The sequence below is a fragment of the Torulaspora globosa genome, chromosome 6 (genome assembly GCF_014133895.1).
Source record: "Torulaspora globosa chromosome 6, complete sequence".
NCBI lineage: Eukaryota > Fungi > Ascomycota > Saccharomycetes > Saccharomycetales > Saccharomycetaceae > Torulaspora > Torulaspora globosa.
Genome location: NC_050732.1, coordinates 341,783 through 363,383, shown reverse-complemented (window position 1 = coordinate 363,383; position 21,601 = coordinate 341,783). Strand labels below are relative to the sequence as shown.

At 45.0% G+C, this 21,601-nt stretch overlaps 9 protein-coding genes and 1 non-coding gene across 10 annotated transcripts; 5 read left to right on the top strand and 5 right to left on the bottom strand.

Annotated features, from left to right (window-relative positions):
- Positions 1-261: 261 nt before the first annotated feature.
- SMC3 (cohesin subunit SMC3) lies at positions 262-3,933 on the top strand (the record flags this gene model as incomplete). The annotated part of the gene is made up of 1 exon (XM_037284629.1): positions 262-3,933. One exon carries the CDS (start codon positions 262-264, stop codon positions 3,931-3,933), a length of 3,672 nt encoding a protein of 1,223 aa, XP_037140525.1.
- Positions 3,934-4,066: 133 nt separating this feature from the next.
- Positions 4,067-7,579, bottom strand: NET1 (Net1p; the record flags this gene model as incomplete). The annotated part of the gene is made up of 1 exon (XM_037284628.1): positions 4,067-7,579. One exon carries the CDS (start codon positions 7,577-7,579, stop codon positions 4,067-4,069), a length of 3,513 nt encoding a protein of 1,170 aa, XP_037140524.1.
- Positions 7,580-7,965: 386 nt separating this feature from the next.
- Positions 7,966-8,874, bottom strand: FPT1 (chromatin-associated RNAPIII regulator FPT1; the record flags this gene model as incomplete). Its single annotated transcript, XM_037284627.1, has 1 exon — positions 7,966-8,874. The coding sequence occupies one exon, from the start codon at positions 8,872-8,874 to the stop codon at positions 7,966-7,968; it is 909 nt and encodes a 302-aa protein (XP_037140523.1).
- Positions 8,875-8,999: 125 nt separating this feature from the next.
- Positions 9,000-9,072, bottom strand: HG536_0Ftrna8A. The gene has a single exon. It is a non-coding gene; the product is annotated as a tRNA-Ala (tRNA).
- Positions 9,073-9,886: 814 nt separating this feature from the next.
- PRY1 (sterol-binding protein) lies at positions 9,887-10,687 on the top strand (the record flags this gene model as incomplete). The annotated part of the gene is made up of 1 exon (XM_037284626.1): positions 9,887-10,687. The coding sequence occupies one exon, from the start codon at positions 9,887-9,889 to the stop codon at positions 10,685-10,687; it is 801 nt and encodes a 266-aa protein (XP_037140522.1).
- A 296-nt stretch (positions 10,688-10,983) lies between these two features.
- SCP160 (Scp160p) lies at positions 10,984-14,595 on the top strand (the record flags this gene model as incomplete). Its single annotated transcript, XM_037284625.1, has 1 exon — positions 10,984-14,595. One exon carries the CDS (start codon positions 10,984-10,986, stop codon positions 14,593-14,595), a length of 3,612 nt encoding a protein of 1,203 aa, XP_037140521.1.
- A 127-nt stretch (positions 14,596-14,722) lies between these two features.
- On the bottom strand, positions 14,723-15,409 carry YPT52 (Rab family GTPase YPT52; the record flags this gene model as incomplete). Its single annotated transcript, XM_037284624.1, has 1 exon — positions 14,723-15,409. The coding sequence occupies one exon, from the start codon at positions 15,407-15,409 to the stop codon at positions 14,723-14,725; it is 687 nt and encodes a 228-aa protein (XP_037140520.1).
- Positions 15,410-16,571: 1,162 nt separating this feature from the next.
- MIC60 (Mic60p) lies at positions 16,572-18,209 on the top strand (the record flags this gene model as incomplete). Its single annotated transcript, XM_037284623.1, has 1 exon — positions 16,572-18,209. One exon carries the CDS (start codon positions 16,572-16,574, stop codon positions 18,207-18,209), a length of 1,638 nt encoding a protein of 545 aa, XP_037140519.1.
- A 187-nt stretch (positions 18,210-18,396) lies between these two features.
- On the top strand, positions 18,397-19,833 carry ARP4 (Arp4p; the record flags this gene model as incomplete). Its single annotated transcript, XM_037284622.1, has 1 exon — positions 18,397-19,833. The coding sequence occupies one exon, from the start codon at positions 18,397-18,399 to the stop codon at positions 19,831-19,833; it is 1,437 nt and encodes a 478-aa protein (XP_037140518.1).
- Positions 19,834-19,905: 72 nt separating this feature from the next.
- On the bottom strand, positions 19,906-21,552 carry HEL1 (E3 ubiquitin-protein ligase HEL1; the record flags this gene model as incomplete). Its single annotated transcript, XM_037284621.1, has 1 exon — positions 19,906-21,552. One exon carries the CDS (start codon positions 21,550-21,552, stop codon positions 19,906-19,908), a length of 1,647 nt encoding a protein of 548 aa, XP_037140517.1.
- Between the last annotated feature and the right edge of the window lie 49 nt (positions 21,553-21,601).

Here is a 21,601-nt window from a genome sequence, read left to right as displayed (position 1 = left end):
CTGGTACAGATGACAGTGGGATCACCGTGATCTCCAAGTAGACGTGTTGAGCACGCAAGAGCAGTGAAGCGGGCTGCCACCAAGTTTCGAACCGGTGACTTTCTTGTAGTCAATCTGTACGCCTATCGTTTATAGTTATCAAGATCGAGCTATGAGACGCGACGCGTCAACTAGCAGCGCCGTGTATGTTTAAAGTAGTCTTCATCAACAACAACCTCGAAACGTCTGAAGACAGCCTATAAGCACCGAATCGAACCGTTCATGCATATTAAACGGGTGGTTATCAAGGGTTTCAAAACCTATCGTAACGAGACGATCATCGATGACTTTTCGCCACACCATAATATTGTAATAGGTTCCAATGGGTCAGGTAAGTCCAACTTCTTTGCTGCTATTCGGTTTGTCTTAAGTGATGACTACTCTAATTTGAAAAGAGAAGAAAGGCAAGGCCTTATTCACCAAGGCTCCGGCTCTGTTATGAGTGCCTCGGTAGAGATAGTGTTCCATGATCCGGACCATCGGATCATGTTACCTTCAGGAGTAGCAGCTAGGCCAGATGACGAGATTCTGGTTAGAAGGACAGTTGGTTTGAAGAAAGATGATTATCAGCTGAATGATAGAAACGTTACCAAGGGGGACGTGGTCCGAATGCTTGAAAGCGCAGGGTTTTCGATGAGCAATCCATATAACATTGTACCTCAGGGTCGTATAATCGCACTGACCAATGCAAAAGACAAAGAGAGGTTACAATTGCTCGAAGATGTCGTTGGGGCTAAATCCTTCGAGGTGAAATTGCATGCCTCTTTGAAGAAGATGGAACAGACTGAGCAGAAGAGGTCTCAGATAGCAGCCGAGATGAAGGAGTTGAATGAGAAATTGGACGAAATGGAAGAGGAGAAAAAAGAACTGGAGAAGTTCAATAGTTTAGAGCGCAATCGGAAAGTTTTCCAGTTTACATTGTATGACCGTGAGCTTAATGATGTGATTAACCAGATTGAAAAGATGGATGACGAGTATGGTGATACACTGCAGTCCTCGCGTGAATATATCAAAGAGTTGGATAAGCGAGAAGAAATGGTTGCAGAGACTAGTAAGAAGTTGCGAGACTTGGAATCCTTGATAAAGATTAAAGAAACGGCCGAGTTGACAGAGGTTAAGGCCAAGGATAATGAACTGTCAAATGAGCTTGCCAGTTTAACTGTGAAAATTAAAGACCTAAAGAGACAAATCGATAGTTATGATGAACAAACTGTCGTGGATGAGAATAATCTGAATATCATAAATAAAGCCATTGAGTCCAAACAGGCTCAGTTATCCACTATTAATCCTAGGTTCGAAGCCCTCAGCAAAGATGAAATTCTTTACAAAGTGCAACTAGCAGAGCTACAGGAGAAACAAAGAGAATTACTGCTTATGAAAGGAAAGTATGCCCATTTCAAGACGAGGGAAGAGAGAAATCAATGGATCGAGGAAGAGCAGCATAACTTAGAGCAAAGCCTTCGAAAATTGGAGCAATCAAGGGACCAGGTTTCCGAAGAGCGTGAAATATCTATTAAAAACATAGGTATAATCGATGAAGAGATTCAGGAGCTGGAAGATTCGGTACGAGGACCAGGAGTACTGGCAGAATTGGATGACATCGATAGAGAGCTAAAAAATTGCAAGACTAGATACGCCGAAAAGCTTGATGAGCGAAAAGAACTTTGGAGATCGGAGCAAAAATTGCAAACCATCTCAGAAACGCTACTGGACGCAGTCAAGAACTCTGAAAGGAATGTGAATGAAACTATGGCACGCAGTCTCGCTAGTGGTATTGCCAGCGTTAAAGAGATAGCAGATAAACTGAAGTTGCCTGAGGACTCTGTCTTTGGTACTCTGGGAGAGCTGATAAAGGTTAGTGACAAGTATAAGTTGTGTGCAGAAGTTGTTGGCGGTAACTCACTTTTTCATATCGTGGTTGACACCGATGAAACAGCATCCGTCATTATGAAGGAGCTCTATCGTATGCGCGGTGGAAGAGTAACTTTCATGCCATTGAACCGAATTTTTAATGATCCAAATATAAGTTATCCCCCCAACACTCAGGCTTCTTGCACGCCACTGATCAAAAAGATCAAGTTCGATGCCCAATTTGAAAGCGCTGTCAAGAATGTATTTGGTAAAACCATTGTCGTTCGGGATCTATCAACCGGGGCCAAAATCGCCAAAAGCTATAAACTCGATGCGATAACCTTGGATGGTGATAGGGCCGATAAGAGAGGCCTGTTGACTGGTGGATATCATGATTATCACAAGAGGACAAGGTTAGATTCATTGGCCGAACTGAAAACCGCCAGGACCCAGCACAAACGAACGTGCAAAGAACTCGATCAGATTAGAGAAAAGCTTCACTCGGTTGACGCAGAAATCGATGCGTTGAATGGTTCGATTAGGCAAGCCACTCAGAAAAGAGAAACTATTCTGACCAATGTAGAAGGGTTCCGTGCAAAATTGAATAACAAAAGAAGTGAGAAACTGTTTTTAGAGGATACGCTCAAATCGCTGGCGGCTAAATTTGAAAAGGCCAATATTAACATTAAAGCTGCTCAAGAGAAAATACAGTCTTATAGTCAGGACTTGGCCTCAACGTTCGAGAACCAAATTTCTCCACAAAAGCAGATGGAACTGCAGACGTTGGAGTCCAGCCTTCGGGAAGTACAAGCTAAACTCAACACAACCACTGAGGCATTGCACGGTATTACAACACAAAGGGATTCGTTGTCAGCAGAATTGAACGCCAAATTGCTCCCTCAGAGATCAGAGCTGGAGACTAAGATGCGCCGTGGGGGTGATCCTATAGTTAGAGAACTGAAGAACGACCTGCAGATGATGATTGATGAGAGAAACGCCCTGCAGAGTGAAAAAGCACAGACCGCTAAAGAGATAGCGCGTCTGCAATCTGAGCTGGACTCCCTCCGGGAAGAGAGAGCAACTAATCAGAGACATTTGGAGAAAGCTAACAGCCAACAGGCTTCATTACTGAAGAAATTGCAGTCCTTCCAAAAGGATGCCGAAAAGGCTATGGTAAAAAAGACGACACTCATTTCTAGGCGTGAGGAGCTTCAACTGAAAATTAGAGAAGTTGGGTTACTAGCTGAAGACACACTGAACAGATTTAGCAGTTTATCAAGTGAAGAGCTTCTTAGTCGCTTGAACGATGTTAGTGAAAACATGTCGGGTTTGAAAAATGTCAATAAAAATGCTTTCGAAAACTTCAAGAAGTTTCATGATAAAAGAGTAGATTTAGAAGATCGTGCCAAGGAACTCGAAGACTCTAAGCTTTCTATTCAAAATCTGATCATAAAGTTAAAGCAGCAAAAAGTTGCAGCTGTTGATGCAACGTTCAAAAAAGTCTCTGAAAACTTCAGCGCCGTATTCGAGCAATTAGTTCCAAGAGGTAAGGCTAAATTGATCATCCACCGCGAATCGAACTCTGCTAATGATGATGATTCCGCAGACCGTGATATTGACATGGAAGCAAGCGATGAAGATTCTCAAACTAGCTCAGTATACACAGGTGTCTCGATTTCGGTTTCTTTCAATTCCAAGAAGAATGAGCAGCTTCATGTTGAGCAGCTCTCTGGTGGACAGAAAACCGTGTGCGCCGTAGCTTTGATCCTAGCCATCCAAATGGTGGATCCAGCACCATTTTATTTGTTCGACGAGATAGATGCGGCCCTTGACAAGCAGTACCGGGCAGCTGTTGCAAATATAATAAAGACCTTATCATCGAAGGCCCAATTTATCTGCACGACCTTCAGGACTGATATGCTACAGGTAGCAGATAAGTTCTTTCAAGTGAAATATCAAAACAAAATATCTACGGTGGTTGAAGTTGACCGTCAAGAGGCGATCAACTTTATCAGAGGTCGCGGGAGGCTTGCTGAAGTGTAGAAATTGGTAGACCTTGCAGACAGAATCAACCTCGCAGGCATCCAAACTAATACCAACATTTGCTCACATATCAAAGAAAACAAATATAAAATACATATTGCATCTCCTAGATAGGCTCACGAATCCATGAATTCTAGGCTTTTCTTGAATCCTTGAGCAGAGAGGCAAACCCGCCTGAGCCTCTCTTTTTCTTCCCTAGGGCAGTGCTTGCAGATTTTGCGCTTATGAAACTACTGCCATCCGTTGACGAATTATCACTATCGGAGTTTGACGTTTCTGAAACGGAGTCTTCATCCTCATCATTTGAATCGTCACTGGAACTTTCAGCTGCTTTCTGGAAATTTACTTGAGACGTTGCTGCACTCTTTTCTCTAACATCAGGAACGCCCCTGGATACTAGATCAGACAACGAACTTAGAGATGGTCGTACTTTCTGAGGAAGACCTTGCAAGAAACTCGATCGCCCAGAGCTTTCCTGTGTGGTAGAATTTGGTGAAGACATATCCATTAGTCTGGTCACAGGAATCTTATTAGGTGTTTCTTGGGTCGATGAGCTTGTTTGCTGGGTGGACTGTGGTACGTCTTCAACTCCAGGCAAATGTTTAACTGGCTTTTGAGGAGACACAGAACTTAGCGATCCCTTGGGCGTATCGACAATGAGCCTCCGAGATTTCTTGGAAGCCGCAGAGTCTTCTTCATCTGATGATGAGCTAGAATCATCTGAAGAAGTTTCGATAGAATCAGACTCAGAGTCATGATTTGACCGCGAAATCTTTTGAGGAACTAACCCCGCTGGCACATAGGCTCTCGACTTTGTGAATTTCGCTTTCAGCTCCTTCAACCGATCGGCTCCATCTTGCAGGGGAGTGCTCTGAGGCTTTGTTGGATTCTCGTGTTCATTGATCTTTGAACTGGCCTGATTGTTCTTCTTAGTTGCGGTTTCGTGCTTTTTCCTTCTTGCCTCATCTAGTTTCATTTTCTTCTTATTTTCTCGCTCAAGCTTCTTCTTCGCTGCTTCCGCCTCTCTGGCTAGTTTGGCTTCCTCTTTGGCTTTCTGTTTGGCTATTTTCATTGCCTCCTTTTCGGCTTTCAGTTTCTGAGCAGCCTCCAACTTGGCAGCCCTAGCAGCCTCACGCTCGCGACGTTTAATTTCTGCCTCTTGCTTTTTGGTTAATTTAGCTTGGCTCTCGCTGGGCAGCAACTTCTCTGGCTTGCCGCTTGATGTGTTGGAAAGGTGCGACTTTCCTGACGATTCCTGAGTTGAGGAGTCGGGCATGTTTGTCGATCCTTTGCCATCCCTGTTTTCACCACGTAGGTTCAAACTCTTATTCTCAGGAACAGGTTCGTTTGAAGTTTTAGTAAATGACTTTTCCGCATCCGGCTTCTCTCTGCTGGCATGAGGGAGATTGGTTGCCAACTCGGTGTTCACATCACTGGCCGGAGGCTTCTGAGAAGATACTATGCCGTTCTCCCGGTCGATGCCACCGTTAGTACTCAAATCGGTACTCTGCGAAGGCTGTTGATTTTCGGCAACCGGCGATTTTGATTCTTGTTCTGATATCACTCTTTCTTTCAAAGGATGCAGATTAAGCGTTTTTATCGAATTGTTCTCTTTGATAGATATCTTGTCATCATAATCGTCATCAAGCGAGCTGGCAGTTTCTATATCGCTACTAGAAGAACTAGCGGTGCCCCTCTGAGTATCGACATCGTTAGAGTTCCGATTTTGTTTGCCCGAAAGAAGCTGAGCTGCCTTTTTGGCTGCACTCCGTGGGGTATGCTTCGGCATAATATTTCTGGGGTCTGGTTTGGAATTATCGATATCTTTATGCAGTACTGTGGTGTATGGCTTAGATTTCGAGGTGGTCTTAGAGACTGTGTCCTGTAACCACAAAGGTAGCTCATTCGATTCGTTCTCCATTAATTTCAAAAATTCGGCCTTTTGAATACTTGAATTAGAAGTGGACTTATCCTCTGTATCGTTTCTGGTAATAAGGACGGTATTCTCGCCCTCTTCGTCTTCTCCATCGGTGCTGCGCTGTGCCGTTTTCCGTTCTGCATTGATCTTGCTGCCTTCTTTATCTTCCCTTCTTTTCACTTCTTGTTCCTCTTCTTCCCCTTCTTCTTCCTCTTCTTCTTCAGAAAAGTTTAGTTTTCTCAATGGCTCATCCGTGCCTGTGCTTTGAGCCAAAGCACCAGCAGACTTGTTTTCAACTTTTGCTTCTAATGAGGTCTTTCTTTGTGCTGGGACAGAGGGACTTCTGGATACTGGAAGGTCTGCTAGATGTACATTGCGTAAATGGTCCTCACCATGTGAACTGTCCTTCACAGGGGAGCCATTGTCTGCTATCGAAGTTTGACGTAGGGCGGAGACCTTGCCATGTGCATCTGAGCCTTGTTCATCTGACGAACTCTCATCCGATACCTGGTCGGTAATCTTCTGATATGGTTCCTTCATGGGTATACGATCAGGCACTGCTGGCAAAAGTGTTGCAGGACTTGAAGGTCCTTCTCTCAACTCCTTCTCGATCTCAGCAATTCTGGGCTCTGGTATGCTTAGCATTCCGGAAACGATGCGTGTGCTAGTAGTTCCATTTGCTTTGTTGTTGAGAGTAGAATTGGTCGCAAAGATTGAACCGCTTCGACTGTCGCTGTTGCTCACATGTTCCGAAACCACTCGTTGACCCGTTAGAGTGACTCTATTGGGCGTCATTGCAGGCCGTACCGGTGTGCCCGAGAGCAAGCGTTGCTGCTTCGTTTTATCAGGGTCCACAGTTTCCGATCTTGAGACAGTATCCTCATCCATTGCTGATCTTATTCTTTTGGATTTTTCTATACCAGAACTGATTCTGATCGGCGGAGATTGCGGTTGTGCTGGAGGAGGTAAGAAAGACCTCTCAGCTACATCCTCTTCGTCCGAATTATTAGATGCCACACGATTAGTGCTTGGCGGCGGGTAGATTTGATGAGCCAACGGTGTTGATATTCTCATGTTAGAGTTGATGGGATGTCTCTTAATGGTGCCAGACGCCCTTTTCTTTGCAATTTGCAAGATCCCGCCATTGGTAGACGACGATGAAGCAGGTGGTAACGATTGTGCTGAGTTAGCCGGCGCCTGTGATTGCATTTGGGATTGGCCAAGTCCATTATTCAGCTTCTTTTTCTTCCGAGATCTATACAACGAAACTGGAGCTGATTCGTCTATATCCAGCTCGTTCTTCAAGATCACTCGCACTGTGTTGTCAATATTGAAGACATCCTTAACGTAAAAATCAGGGTCCAAATCACAACCACTGCTATCTTGGAGACTTAAGATCTCAATCTCTTCAGTCAAAGAGGGGTACATCTTTTCACATTTTTCGGCTATTTCAGTTGATAGGTCTAACAGTGTATTAGACGACCTTGTAAAGTGAAGAAACTTTCTCCTTTTCAACTGGGCAAAATGACTGGGATAAAGTGTGGTATTCGCAGCACTGAAATTAGAAGGAAATGGCAGCGACGTATCAGCGTTCCTTGGTCCACCGGAACCATAAAGCGAACCCGCAGCCATAACTTGCGATGAATCAGCCGTGCTAGAGGCGAAACCAAAGGGAATCGGACCATTCCGCACACTAGGCGGCTCCAATACAATCTGCAGTTTCAACATAAGTCGTCAGCGATAATCAGAGCCCAATCCTCAACTGGCGATCAAATGGTATGGTTAGGCAGTAGTGACTTAAACGGTTCAGACAGCACTTCTCATCAATAGTATAAAATGTTCGTGCCAAATGACCCCTTGCCATACAAAGCGTAATCATCGATTGAATGCGAAGATTAACCGCTTCAAATGTGTAAAGAATCCAATTGCTATGTGACTCCGAGATCTAATTTTTAATGCGATTCTTATAATTAAGTTTGGTCTAAAGAAGATGTCTGAAGCATTTTTTTGTTTTTAAATCTTGTACAGCTTGTGAAAGACCATTTGAAGCTACTAAACATTTAATGCAATGAAAAATACTCTAGAAAAATTAAATATGTACATTCTATGATAATCTAGCTTTTAACTTTTGAAATGCAATTTTTGGGCTGCGATTTACGTGTCGATTTCCCCTTCTTAGTTCTTTGGGGGAAGGCAGCCCATGACTTTAGATCAAATGTTTCGTAATCCTCGGCCATTAATTTGAAATGACGATTGAAATTGGTGACTATTTGGTCATCTTGCTCGCCTTCATTGTCAAGTGCATATGTAGGGCTCGGCGAAGCGGAAGAAGTCGGCGATAGATCTGCTTTGACCTCCGGAGACTCCTGATTTCGGACATCTTTATCTTTACTTCTCATGCACTTGTGATACTGCTTAACAGCGCGCTCAAGATGCGCCTTGTTTTCTACTACTCTAGTTTTCAGCACTGCCATCGAAACCAAGCTTTTGAAAGAGAGCTCATTCTGCTCCGCGTCTTCGTCCAGCTTTACAATACTGTCCAACTGTATCCAAAACTGATCGATATCGATTTGGGACCAATCGACATTTAGCTTGTCCAACACACAATTGATCAATTCCTTCCGGGGATGCTTCTCAAAAAAAGAGCTCTCCTTCACTCTTTCGACAAACTTATGCGATCCCTTAATCGAGTGGTCTGTGTACAATGTGGAAATCAGCTTATTTAGCTGCCACTGGCCCTCTGATTTCCAAACGTAAAACGAATCGAGAATCTCGTCATACTCCAGTATATAAAAAGGCACCGATCCGTCGAATTCGTCGCCACCATAAGAGATGCAGCGTAACTTCAAATTTTCAGTGATAGTCTCTGATGTCTCAAACTCCACGTAGAAAGTATCCTGAATCGAATGGAAATACTCCACCAAATCTTGCACTCCGGTAAACTCTTGTTCACGGGTTAACTTAACTTTGGGGTGATCATCTCTGGCATATAGATATATAACTTCTTGATCAGACTTCGTCATGAACCAACGTCGAATGCGCACCTGCTATAGCCTTCTTTCTTGTGATTGTGTGACACTGTTATTGTTATTGTTAATATAAGCACCCCTTAAATCTGCTTGTGTATATGTTTTTGTAGAAAAAAAAATGGACGAGTCCGGAGTCGAACCGAAGACCTCTCCCATGCTAAGGGAGCGCGCTACCAACTACGCCACACGCCCGAGGTAATTTGATGTGTAAAATTCTTTTTGAGAAAACCACCAAGGATTGAGGAAGTCACTCTCCTCCCTATCCACCTCTTTCAGCGCTACTCAAGAAGCCGGTAATATCAAATGATCGAGAATAGAGCATGCCAGGGCCATGTCTTCAGTGTAACATATTTCAAATCGAGGCAGTTACAATCATGCAAGCCGACATTCCTGTCGTCTAAGTGCAAGTCCGGGCCAGCCTGCAAACGAGACGTCCAGCTGCAGTTGAAGAAGGTCCAGAGCCCAACTGGATCTCTAAGATTATTAGCGACTGCTCGGCTCGACAAACATTCTCGCGCTCTTGGCGCGCCTTCCGGTCGCGAATCGAGATCTGCTGTATTTTCCCAATTAGGAAAAATCTCGAAATCACTGATCTGGAACTGTGCGCCTGCGAAACTATAAACCCCACGAAGTCGGGAAATCCAGAAGCATTGGCGATGCGGCATCCTTCTTACTGCTTTACCAGAACTGGCAAAACAGATATTACGAAAAGTGGGAGACTAGAGAAACCACCCTTATTTTCGCGATCGTGTGACAGTTCGAAACAAGCACGTACTGCGCATGCCGCAGGTATGTTACGGATACATTACCGACTAAGTTCCGGCTAATGATTTTTTGAAATAGCCTCCCAAAGTGTATATAAGAGCCTCTAGATAGCTTTTAGTTGAAGGGGCACCATATGTTCACTTTCTGAAGTGAATCACTCGGGGATTCTGATTCGCATTCAGTCACTCATTCGAATCCAAAAAAGCCCGTCCGATCCTTCATATCTACACGCTCTTCTGCAATGAAAGTCACCCAATTATCCTTATTGGCCGTTGCTGCCGCAGCCGTTAACGGTGCCGTCGTCACCGTCACCCAGCAGATTCCTGCTACAGTTCAAGGTATCGTATACGTCGAGAATGGCCAAACACATACCAGTTACTCCTCTGTGGGCGGCGCTGCTACTGACGCCGCTGATCAAGTTCAAAGCACGAGCACCAATGCTGTCGCGCAGGTTGCCCAGGCAACTTCCGTTGCGACCTCATTTTCCACGAGGGACACCACAACAGTGTCTCCAGCTACAACTTCATCCAGCGGTGAAACTTCTACAGCGGAGGCTGTCACGACCACTTCCACAACCTCATCGACGCCTTCGTCGTCCTCTCCTTCATCGTCCGCTTTGTCTGACTTTGCTTCGACAATTTTGAACGCTCACAACAGCAAAAGATCGCTGCACAAGGACACTCCTTCGCTTTCTTGGTCGGACAAACTGGCTAGCTATGCTCAAGATTACGCTGATAAATACGACTGTTCGGGCACTTTGACTCATTCTGGCGGCCCTTACGGTGAAAACCTAGCATTGGGCTACGACGTGACCGGTTCCGTCGACGCCTGGTACAACGAGATCAAGTCATATGACTACAACAACCCCTCTTTCTCTTCTTCCACCGGCCACTTCACCCAGGTCGTCTGGAAGTCCACTACTCAAGTCGGGTGCGGGATCAAGCAATGCAACAACGCCTGGGGCAGCTACGTTATCTGCAGCTACAACCCAGCTGGTAACATGATCGGCGATTTTGCTGATAACGTTGAACCATTGAAATGATCGGACTAACCTCCGCTGTTCCACTATGTATACTATTCATATATGCCTAAATATCTTACGTTCTTACCAGATTTTTTCACGCATTTTGTACGAGTCTGGAAAACGATCTTGCAGCGATCTATATAGAAGTGGAAGAACCAACATATATCGACAACTTGAGATTATTTTCGCATTTAAACGAATCGGTATTGTTGATTTGTCGAGTATATATTTCAATTCCATTGTCTTCTGATCCTGTCCTTTGGTTTGCCGCTTTTTTTGTGTCTGTTATTGCCTAGAAACAACCTACAGCTTTCATGTCCCTAACCTTTGAAAACGAAACGAATTTGGAGACTCCTCCAACTTCTAATGACTCCAATTCTGCTATTACGTTGAATGCGGAAGGGGAAGCTGGTTCTCAGCAAGTCGCTGAAGAAACGGCTCAGCCTAAGCCTCTGCCTTCTCTAAAAGATCTTCCTTCTTTGGGATCGAACGCTGGTTTGGTCAATACAAAGATCAATTGGGGCCCTAATGTTAAGCCAGCCGCAGCTCCCTCTATTTCTTCCTCTCCCTCTCCATCACCCTCCTCGTTGACTTCGGGTTCTAGACCGATGCGCTCCAAGACCATCCAGGAGGCTTTCAGTTTAGATTTGCAGTCGCAGCTGTCAATTGGGAAGCCAGAGTTCTCTCGCATTGTTCAGTCTGTGAAACAAAACCACAATGTTTCTGTCGAGTCTACTTTGTCCAAGAGTTCTCGTACTTTTTTGATCTCTGGTGTTCCTCAGAATGTGTACGCGGCCAGAAGAGAACTAGTGAGAAAGTTGACGAAGCCTATCACTGACGTTATTCAGGTCCCATCGAACTGCAAGGCTGCCATTATTGGCTCCGGTGGTAAGAACATTCGCGAGATCCAAGATTCTTGTGACGTTAGGATCAACGTCGCTAAGGAGAACAATCCTGACTCTTATGACGAAGATTTGGATGATTACACTGCTGATGTCTCGATTCATGGTGACATCGATTCCGTCAAGTTAGCAAAATCCAAAATCATGAAAATAGTCAAGGAGGAAGACAAACATGCTACAATTCAGTTCACCGTTGATGACGAAAAACTGCTACCTTTCGTCGACCTATCCGCGGTCGGATTCAAGGATGATGTGAAGGTACAATTCTTGAAAAACAGTGCTACAGTTGTTATTCAGGGTCCAAGAGAAGATGCCAAGGAAGCAAAACAAAACATTAAGAACTATCTACTTAGCCTCTCCAACGATGTGGTTAGCGAACAAGTTACCATTCCTACGAAATTCCAATTTTTGATAGATGATAAAGAGATTAAGGAAAAGTTTAACGTTATCGTGCAATACCCAACTCAAGCTGACGACGAAAAGGTCTCGTTTGTGGGGCCCCGTTCCAGGGTTCGCGAAGCAATCGAATTTGCCAGAACCTCTTCCAAGGCCTATGCCGTCGATACCTTGGACATCTCTAAGTCTCATGGTAAAAATTTGGCTCACGCTAAGAATCTGGCTTTGTTCTTTAAGAAGTATGATTATTTGAAGAACCTGCAAGAAGCTCATCCAACGATCAAAATCGTTCTTCCATCTCCAGAGGTACTAGCCGTATCAGACTGCGTCAACATTCACATTAGTGGTAAAGCGGAAGAAAAGGAGGAAATTAAGGCTACTCGTAAAGAGCTAATCTCTTTGGTTAACCAAATTAGCCCGCTAGATACGACTGTAATTGATGACGTTGATTATGAACTTTTCCACAAGGAAATCAAGCATACATTGGTAGGTCAAGAAGAATTGGCTGCTTTCGTTCAGTTCGGTGATTTCTATCCAGGAAATGATGCTATTTTGTTGATCGCTTTGAGTTCTAATGAAGATTTCAAGCCATCAGCAGAGGAGATTGCTGAGACTCTCAAGAAAGTAAGTGCAGCTTTGAATGACATCCGTAAGAAGCAGGATGCTCTGGAGACCAGAACTTTTGAATTGGCCGCAGACACTCAAGATTTATTGCTGAACGAGAACAGCGCAACTTTGAAATTAATTCTTGAGGATATCAGCCAAGAAGAGGGTCATCTCCAAATCAAATTGCATACACCGACAGAAAACGAACTCACATTAAAGGGAAACGAAAGAGCGGTGAATATAGCAAACAAGGCTATTGAGTCCGTCGTCAAGGCGCCTTCTCAAAAATTCAAAGATGTCATTGAGATTCCTGCCAATGCTGTATCTAGGTTGATCGGGACCAAAGGTGCCAACACTCAGCAGTTGCGTCAGAAATACGATATTCAAATTGATGTGCCATCTGAAAGCGAGAGCGGAAAGCCTGTCTCCGTAACTTTGACTGGTTTACAATACAATGTGGAACATGCCAAGGTATTCATCGCTGCTGAGGCCAAGAAATGGGCAGACATTATTACAAAAGAGCTAATTGCCGCTCCCAAATATCACCGCAACTTACTTGGTCCTCAGGGTGCTTACCGTAATCGTCTACAAGATAAGTACAACGTCCGAATTCTTTTCCCAAGAAACGAAGATATTATCACCATCAGAGGTCCATCCCGTGGCGTTGCAAAAGCATACCAAGAGTTGGAAGCTTTGCTGGATTTTGAAATGGAAAATGGTCATAAATCGATCATCAAAGTTCCAGCTGAGCATGTTCCACGCATTATCGGTAAGAATGGTGATATGATCAACGACATCAGGGCTGAATTCGCTGTCGAAATGGATTTCCTACAAAAGACTACTGACAGTCAAGTGCAGGAATCGGGCGAGGTTGAACTTGAGATTACTGGTTCCCGCCAAGCCATTCAGGACGCGACCAAGAAAGTTAAGGATATTGTTGCCGAAGCCTCTGATTTCGTCAAAGAAACGCTGGATATTGACCGCAAATACCACAAGACTATTGTGGGCGCTGGTGGGCGTACACTTAGGGAAATTATTTCCAAGGCTGGCGGTGACGAATACAGGAACAAAACCGTTGATGTCCCTAATGCAAACTCCGATTCTCAATTGATTAAGGTTGAGGGTCCCAAGAAATTTGTCGATATCGTCGTTAAGGAAATCAAGAAGCTTGTCGAAGAAGGCGAAAACAGCATCAAAGCCGAATTAGACATTCCTGCAGAAAGACAGGGTGCCTTGATTGGGCCTGGAGGTGTCGTTCGCCGCCAACTGGAGTCTGAGTTCAATGTCATCTTGAATGTTCCAAATAAAGGCGAATCTGGCAAGGTGACTTTGCAAGGATTACCAGATAATGTCGAGAAAGCTAAATCCAAAATACTTTCTGAGATCATCCGAGACAACTTTGACCATGAGCTCTCCGTTCCTGCAAACTTGCATGAATTCGTTTCCGAGCGCGGTGCTTTCATCCAAAACTTAAGAACTGAACTCTCAATCAACGTGAGACATGGTAACGGCGCAAAGAAGGCTAACAAGATTTCACGTAAAGCCTTGAACATTCCTACCGAAAGAGTTCGTGGTTCTGATGAGGAGAAAATCAAATTTACCATTGAAGACGTTACGTTAGACGATTCCAACGAGGTGGGCGAAATTTCTTGGAGACTGAGCTACGAACCAGTCGATTTGACTGCCATCTTAGGGGAAGGAGAAGAGCAAAAGGAAGACGGAAAAGATGAGGCTAACAAAAAGCAATCCGCAATCAACAAAGCTGTCCAACTGATTGAAGAAAGAATCGCTCTTGCTCCTCAGGCCACCTCTGCTGGCTACATCTGGAGTTCTGATACCAAGAAATTCAACAAAATCGTTGGCCCAGGTGGTTCGAACATTAAGAAGATTAGAGAAGCTTCAGGCACTATTATCAATGTACCAAAGAGATCCGACAAGGTGAACGACGTTGTTTACATTAGAGGTACCTCTGAGGGTGTTAAGAAAGCGGGAGAGTTGATCTTGAAAGCTCTCAAGAACTAAACTGTCTTCGTATCCTCTTTGCTTCCAATTGGCGTAATGCAACCGTGATATATGTAGTAAACATGCAATTCTTATCTCGGTTACCGATAAGACAACTTATTTAATGTGGTAAAACTAGATGCCTCGATCAGTAGCAGCACGATGTGGGGTCGTTTGTCGAAGGTCTTTGCAATTGCACGTTGACCTGGTCTTTCGAAGATCCCATCTGTCGATTCCTGGCAGCTGCAAGCTCATCCTTCTTCGTTTCATATAATTTTTCTCCTATGCTCTCAAATATCTGTCTGACTCCGGACCCAGTTTTGGCACTGACTTCGTAGAATAAAAGACTTTGTTCTGCTGCATAATCCCTGGCTTCTCCCGTCTCCACAGCTCTCTTGTCCTCATCACCATCGCACAGGTCAATCTTGTTCCCAACCAGGCAAATGACTAGATCCTCGTCTCCCACCTTATTCTTCAGTTCGTTAACCCAAGCCCGTGCCTTGGTCAAAGAGTCCTGCTGCGTAACGTCATAGACCACCAATGCTGCGTTCGCATTCCTATAGTACATCGGAGCCAGTGACTTGTACCGTTCCTGTCCCGCTGTATCCCAGATCTCAAATTTTATCACCGTTTCTGATTGTTCACTAGACCCACTGATCTTAATCGTCTGAGATAGAAACGCTGCACCTATAGTGCTTTCACGAAACTCATCAAATGAGTCCTTGACAAACCTGTAAACGATCGAAGACTTCCCCACAGAAGAATCACCCAGCAGCACCAACTTAAATTGCAACATCACTCGATTTCCAGATCTTCCCGATGAATTGCAGTCCATACTTCAGCTATCAAGAGGCTTAAATAAGCACTTCTCCTTTGACCGACACTAAACGTATTCCACGTGATACCTCACTCTTTAACCACTATCGATTCCTGGGCCTTCGAGAGCCGTCGGCATCCTCCGATACCCTCGAATAAGCGTCCTCCATCTTTAGTTGGGCTGCCGGCAGCTTTTTCCATCAACTCTCGCACCTCTGCGGTGAAACAGGACAAGACCGGCGTTCTGGTGATCGAAAGCCAGCGAGCGTCTCCGATATGGCACTGATAGGCGCTGCCTGCTGTGAAGCTTCCTTTCAGTCACATCAGAGCGAGTTTCGCGGCCGAGATCAGAGTCTCTTCAATGCCGCTGACCGATAGACCAGGCGCTTCTGTCTCTATATGACTTCCATGCGCTACCGTGCAACTACCACCACAATCAATCCTTCTCGCAACCCTAGTTTGATTGAATATCGATTCAAAGCGGTCTACGGTGTTTGCCTCTTTTATGTCCTGGGTGGCGTTAGCCGCCGACCTCCGCGAGGTCCGCCTTCTCCTAGTTCAACAACAACAACCACTTTACAGACACAACAAGCAGAGATAAATACCGGTTTCAAGAGCAGAGAGGCGTTGGCGCTGCTTTGAGCAAGATCAAGAAGATTCCTGCAGCGCTGGATCCGCGATCTGTCGCTTTAGGCGCCGAGATCCCAGGATCAGCAGTGCGAGGTGCGTATTGCATGCTGCCGGGATGCTACGGACAGCAAATCCGATAGCCCTACATGATGAACTCCTCCATTTTTCGTATCTGCGGTGTCTCTGCCGGGTCGTTGAAGGCTCAGCGCTTAACCGGGATAAAAGCTGACCGTACGCTGAGGGAAGAGCTTGAATTGAATGCGAGGCACACAGCGCTGAACAGTCGAGCCGCCAAGCTACCGTGAAGTCGCCCGATGGTGAGAGTTTACGCTGGCGGATGTCATGGCACGTGACTTTTACCCAATTATAAACTTGGGATGGTGTCGCGGCCCAAATTCGCTTCGGGCACAGACTGGAGACCACTTCTTCCGCCGCTAGTGTCGAAACTACGATACCTGTTGAACAAGTGAAGGGGAACAATTGGTGCGTACACTCCGAAGGGTGAATAAGCGATTTTTTGGGCTCCGATTTGAAAAAGCTGATCTTTCAATATGCTGAAATCTAAGTCACCCTCTCTGGTGAAGCATGCGGTGACCAAGAGAAGCCTAGCGTCCATCAACACAGGCACGGTGAGACCGGCGGCGCCAAAATCTCACCCGTTCCGTCGGTTCCTGGTTAGGAGCTCTGTCGCTATTTCTCTGTTTTACGCTGGGGGGGTTGCGCTGTCCCAGTACAACGATGACTTTGGCGATTTGTTTGTCGAGAACGTCCCGTTCGCAGAGACGCTAGTCGATTCATTCGAGTCGTATCGGGATGCAACTATGTCGTTTCATCCCCTGACCTTGGAAGAGTTGAGAAACAAGTTCGGTGGTATGCTAGGAGGAAAGGTGAGCTCCGTACCCAACGAAGGTGTCAAGGCGCAAGACGCTGACGAAAGCGGTTTGAAAGCTACAGTGCCAGCTAGCATTGAGAACAAAGACGTTGGTAGCGCTAATTCGACCGCCAAAAACGATGCTGTACTAGTTTATCTGAATCCTATTAGCGTCGCCTTGGATTCGGACTTGGCGGCCTCATCCAAGTTTGGTGATTTGGTCAAGGAACTCAACGATACCATAAAAGTGATCAACGACCAAAAAATAGCGGTTGCCAAAGAACAACTGAGCGATATAACTGAAGCTCACCAGAGACTCACAGTTTCCGTACTCGAATTTAATAAAGATTTTGATGCAGCGGTTCGTGAAGGCGTCTCTGCAAAGACTGCAGAAGCCTTAAAAGAACTAACTGACAAATATGAACGGAAGCTAAGGGATGACGAGACCCAATTAATATCCAAGTTCAGGAGGGAATTCAATAACTACAAGGTCGAACTGGAGGAACGTAGCTCAAAGCAACTGGCGGAAGATTTAAAAACCAATGAACAGACTTTATTGGCAAAACATGCTAATGAGGTTGCACTGTTATCCATTACGCAGGTAGAAGAATTTAACAAGATTCTCAAGGAGAAATTAGACGAAGAAAGAAACGGAAGACTATCTCATCTAAAGGACCTTGACACCGGCGTCGGCAAACTGCTCGAGTCTGTCGAAAAGCTGAACCGTATCTTGATGAAAAAAGAGGCCGTTACGCAGCTGACGCTAACTTTAGAAGAGCTAAGAGGAAAATTACAATCTTCGGAACCGCATGCATTAAACATCGAGCCACAACTCAAGCAGTTGAAGTCCCTATCGGACATTCTACCGGATAAGCCCAAGCCATGCTGCAAGTCGAAGGGTCTGTCGCCTCCACTCATCGACGTTGCCATCGCTGAATTAGATAATCTCACGGCAGGAACACAGATCCTTACAAATGAACAGCTATACAACAGATGGAACTTACTTGCCGCAGACTTTAAGACCGCCTCCTTGCTACCACCAAATGCCGGTATCCTGGGCCACACCTTTGCTAAGCTGTGCTCTTTCTTCCTCTTCACCAAAGAGGGTTCCTCTCCAACTAATCAGGACCTCGACAGCGTCTTCAGCAGAGTCAATGAGAACCTAAGACTCTCGAAACTCGATAAGGCTGTTGAAGAAGCAGTGGCATTGCAAGGTTGGCCTCATGTTCTGTGCCAGGACTGGATCAAAGACGCAAGACGCAAACTGGAGGTTGAAGCTCTGGTTGACGTGCTAGATTGCGAGCTAAGGACTCTATGATATAAGGCATTCGTGGTGTAAATATCCTCTATATATGAGAACATAAAACTCTTATTCTTAATATTCCGCAAGCTCATCTGATACCTCGCTCTTATTACAATTCGCGTCCATCAAAGACTACGTAAGCTTCAAGACTAAAAGTAAAGGAAGGAAAGTGGGATTAAAGGTGCAAGAAGGTGCAGAATAGATGTCAAATCCAGGACTACAAGTGTATGGTGGGGATGAGATTACTGCAGTGGTTATCGATCCAGGTTCTTTCACTACCAACATTGGTTATTCCGGTTCAGATTGCCCGCAGGCAATACTGCCATCATACTATGGCTTGAAGGACCCAGAAGAAGAAGATCAAAGTAAGAAAAGGATATTTTCTGAACAATCTCTCTGTATACCTAGGCCAGATTATGAAATAAAACCTATTGTCGAAAACAGCATTGTGGTAGATTGGGATGCTGCTGAAGAACAATGGTCATGGGCGTTGAAAAGCTTGCTATATCTGGAATCGAATTCTGGTATTCCTGCCTTGCTCACAGAACCTATTTGGAATACTTTAGAGAATAAGGCTAAGTCACTTGAAATGCTTTTGGAATCCTTGCAGTTCGAAGCGTGCTATATTTCCTCCACTCCAACTTGCGTTTCGTTTGCATCTGGAAGACCCAATTGCCTTGTCGTGGATGTGGGTCACGATAGCACGAGCGTGAGTCCAGTAGTCGATGGGATGACCTTATCGAAGAGCACCATGAGGAACTTCCTAGCCGGTAAATTCATCAATGAGTTGATAAAGAAGCCACTGAAGGGAAAGGATTTAGTACCTTTGTTCGAAATAGCTCAGAGGAAACCCACATTCAAGAAAAGATCGTTCGATTTCAAGGTACACTCTTCATTATATGATTATGCCAATAGCCGAGGATTTTTACAAGAATGCAAGGAAACTCTTTGCCAGGTGGCACCAGATCCGTTACCGCAGATGAAATCCCAGCTGGAATCGATGTCCAAGAGATCCATCGAGGCGCCATGGACAGAAGAGTTAGTTTTTGACAACGAGACACGTTTTGGCTTTGCCGAGCCGTTATTCACACCGCATGAAGAAGATCTACCAGAAGACTGGCCAACCTCTCCGAACGGGATCGTAGAAACATGGCATAATGACTACGTACCACTGAAGAGGAACAAGCCTAATGGCAAGCCGGATAAGCCATCTGCTGAAGAGGGAGCACCTGTGGAGGACGCGTCCTCAACAGCAGAGACCACAAACGAGAACGGAAAAAGACCTATCGAGACAGATTCACCTAAAATTGCTATTCCAGGTGTTGCTGATCTTGTGAATGAGTCTATCATGGCCACTGATGTCGATTTACGTGCCAGTTTGGCGCATAATATAGTTCTAACAGGAGGGACTTCCTCAATCCCCGGCTTCAGCGATAGGCTCATGTCTGAGCTGAATAAAAGGCTTCCAGCTCTCAAGTTTAGAATACTGTCAACTGGTCATTTACGTGAAAGGCAGTATCAAGCATGGCTAGGCGGCAGCATACTGACTAGCTTGGGAAGTTTCCATCAACTTTGGGTTGGAAAACAAGAATACGAGGAAGTAGGTCCAGAAAGACTCTTGAGTGATAGATTCAGATAATTGATGCGATCAGACAATATCATGAAAAACCGTATGTTAAACTTGACCCACAAATAATAATAATACACAATATCAATCAGCGGGTTTGCATATGCCCTTTCTTAGAAGATCTCTCCCGCATTCTATGAGAGCCCTAGTTCTGTTTTGGACATAACCTGATTTATTATAAAATTCAGGTTTGCGTTTCATTATAGCCTCCTGATCTTTTATCTGAAGCAATTCCGATAGGTGCTCCACTGCATTTGAGAGAAGAATTTGATTGTCAACAAATATCTTCGTCAGGTTATGAGAAGCATCCGAATAGTATGCAGCCGCAAATGACCATTTCAGTACTGTACGGCCTTCATTCAGTATTTTCAAACTATCCGCCAAAAACTGACCTTCGATCCATGAAACGCCCATTTTCTCCTGCAAAACTTTCACTTTCTGGCCCACGGTCTGGCCCAGCTTCCAGTCGAGCTTTGCGGACACCTCATGCTCGTTGAAAACTCTGTAGTAGAATGTGTATCTTTTCAATGTGCGTTTACTGTTCTCCACAGATGTCTTTTGTTTCTCGTCATCATTCTTGTACATTGTGCACTGGAAAAAGCTTCTGCCATGTGGAGCCCAATCTCCGCCACATATCCAGCAGAACTCGTATTTACAGCTGGAACAAACCATGTGGTTACACCCTCCATTCTTTTCAATATTTACAGAGCATTTCGGACATTCCTTGGTATGAGAAAGGACCCAGTTCAAATTCTCCGATTCTTTCCTTGCTTTCTTGACCCACGCATTGGCAACATTGCAATCAGCCGGGGCATGAATCTCATATCCACAGCCAAAGCAGAAACTATGAGACAGCTTACAGGTAACGAACCATGAGCGGTGTAGACGCGTGCACTCTTGCAGATACGTCGTGTCGTTCAGATGAATGATACACTTGCAATCGGCGTAAGGACACCATTTGTAGTTGCGGTTGTGCTTCTGTATGAAGCTCTTAATAGACGAGTTCATCAGCCTAGCACTTGACGCTGTCCCCATCACGGCATCTATGTCTTCATTCTTGAGGGCCAGCGGACAATCCATACAAGTGATAACTTTACCTTGGTTCAGCCGGTCGCTAATGTAGCGTCGGTAGCATTCAATGCAATATTCATGGCCACACTCCAAAGCGAACGTCTCTGTTGGCTTATCCTCGCAACAAATGAAGCACTCAAACTTCGCTTTACGCTTGATGCCCCGGACATTACCACCTGCTCCACTGCCTAGATCGTCTGCACTCAGACCTGCTTCTATAAGCAGCTTATCCATCTTTTCTGTCCACTCTTCCAGTAATCGTTCTTCATTCCAATCATAGCGCTGCATAAGCAGCAGAATATCCTCTGCAGGCATAGAGAAGATCGGCTGTAGATGGTGAACCCTTTCTAGCATCCTATCGAATATATCCTGCATGGTTAAACATTCATACTTCAGAGAACTTGTGTTTCCCTCGGGAGCCCGGTCGTTAGACTTCATATGGTGCGATAGCAGATCATCCTCAACATCTTCATTTAGCAGTTCTTCGTCAATTTCGAATCCCGAATCATCACTCACAAGACTATTCAGCTTGTGACAGACGTTATCTCCCATAGAACCAGTAGCCGTTGTTTGAGATTCATATAAATCGATGGAATCATCATCGTCGTAGTCATCATCGCATAACAATGAGCAGTTATCTTCGCTATCCAGCAAATCCATAAGCTTATCTTGGCTATCCAACTGACTACCTCCTTGGAGCCCGTTTCTT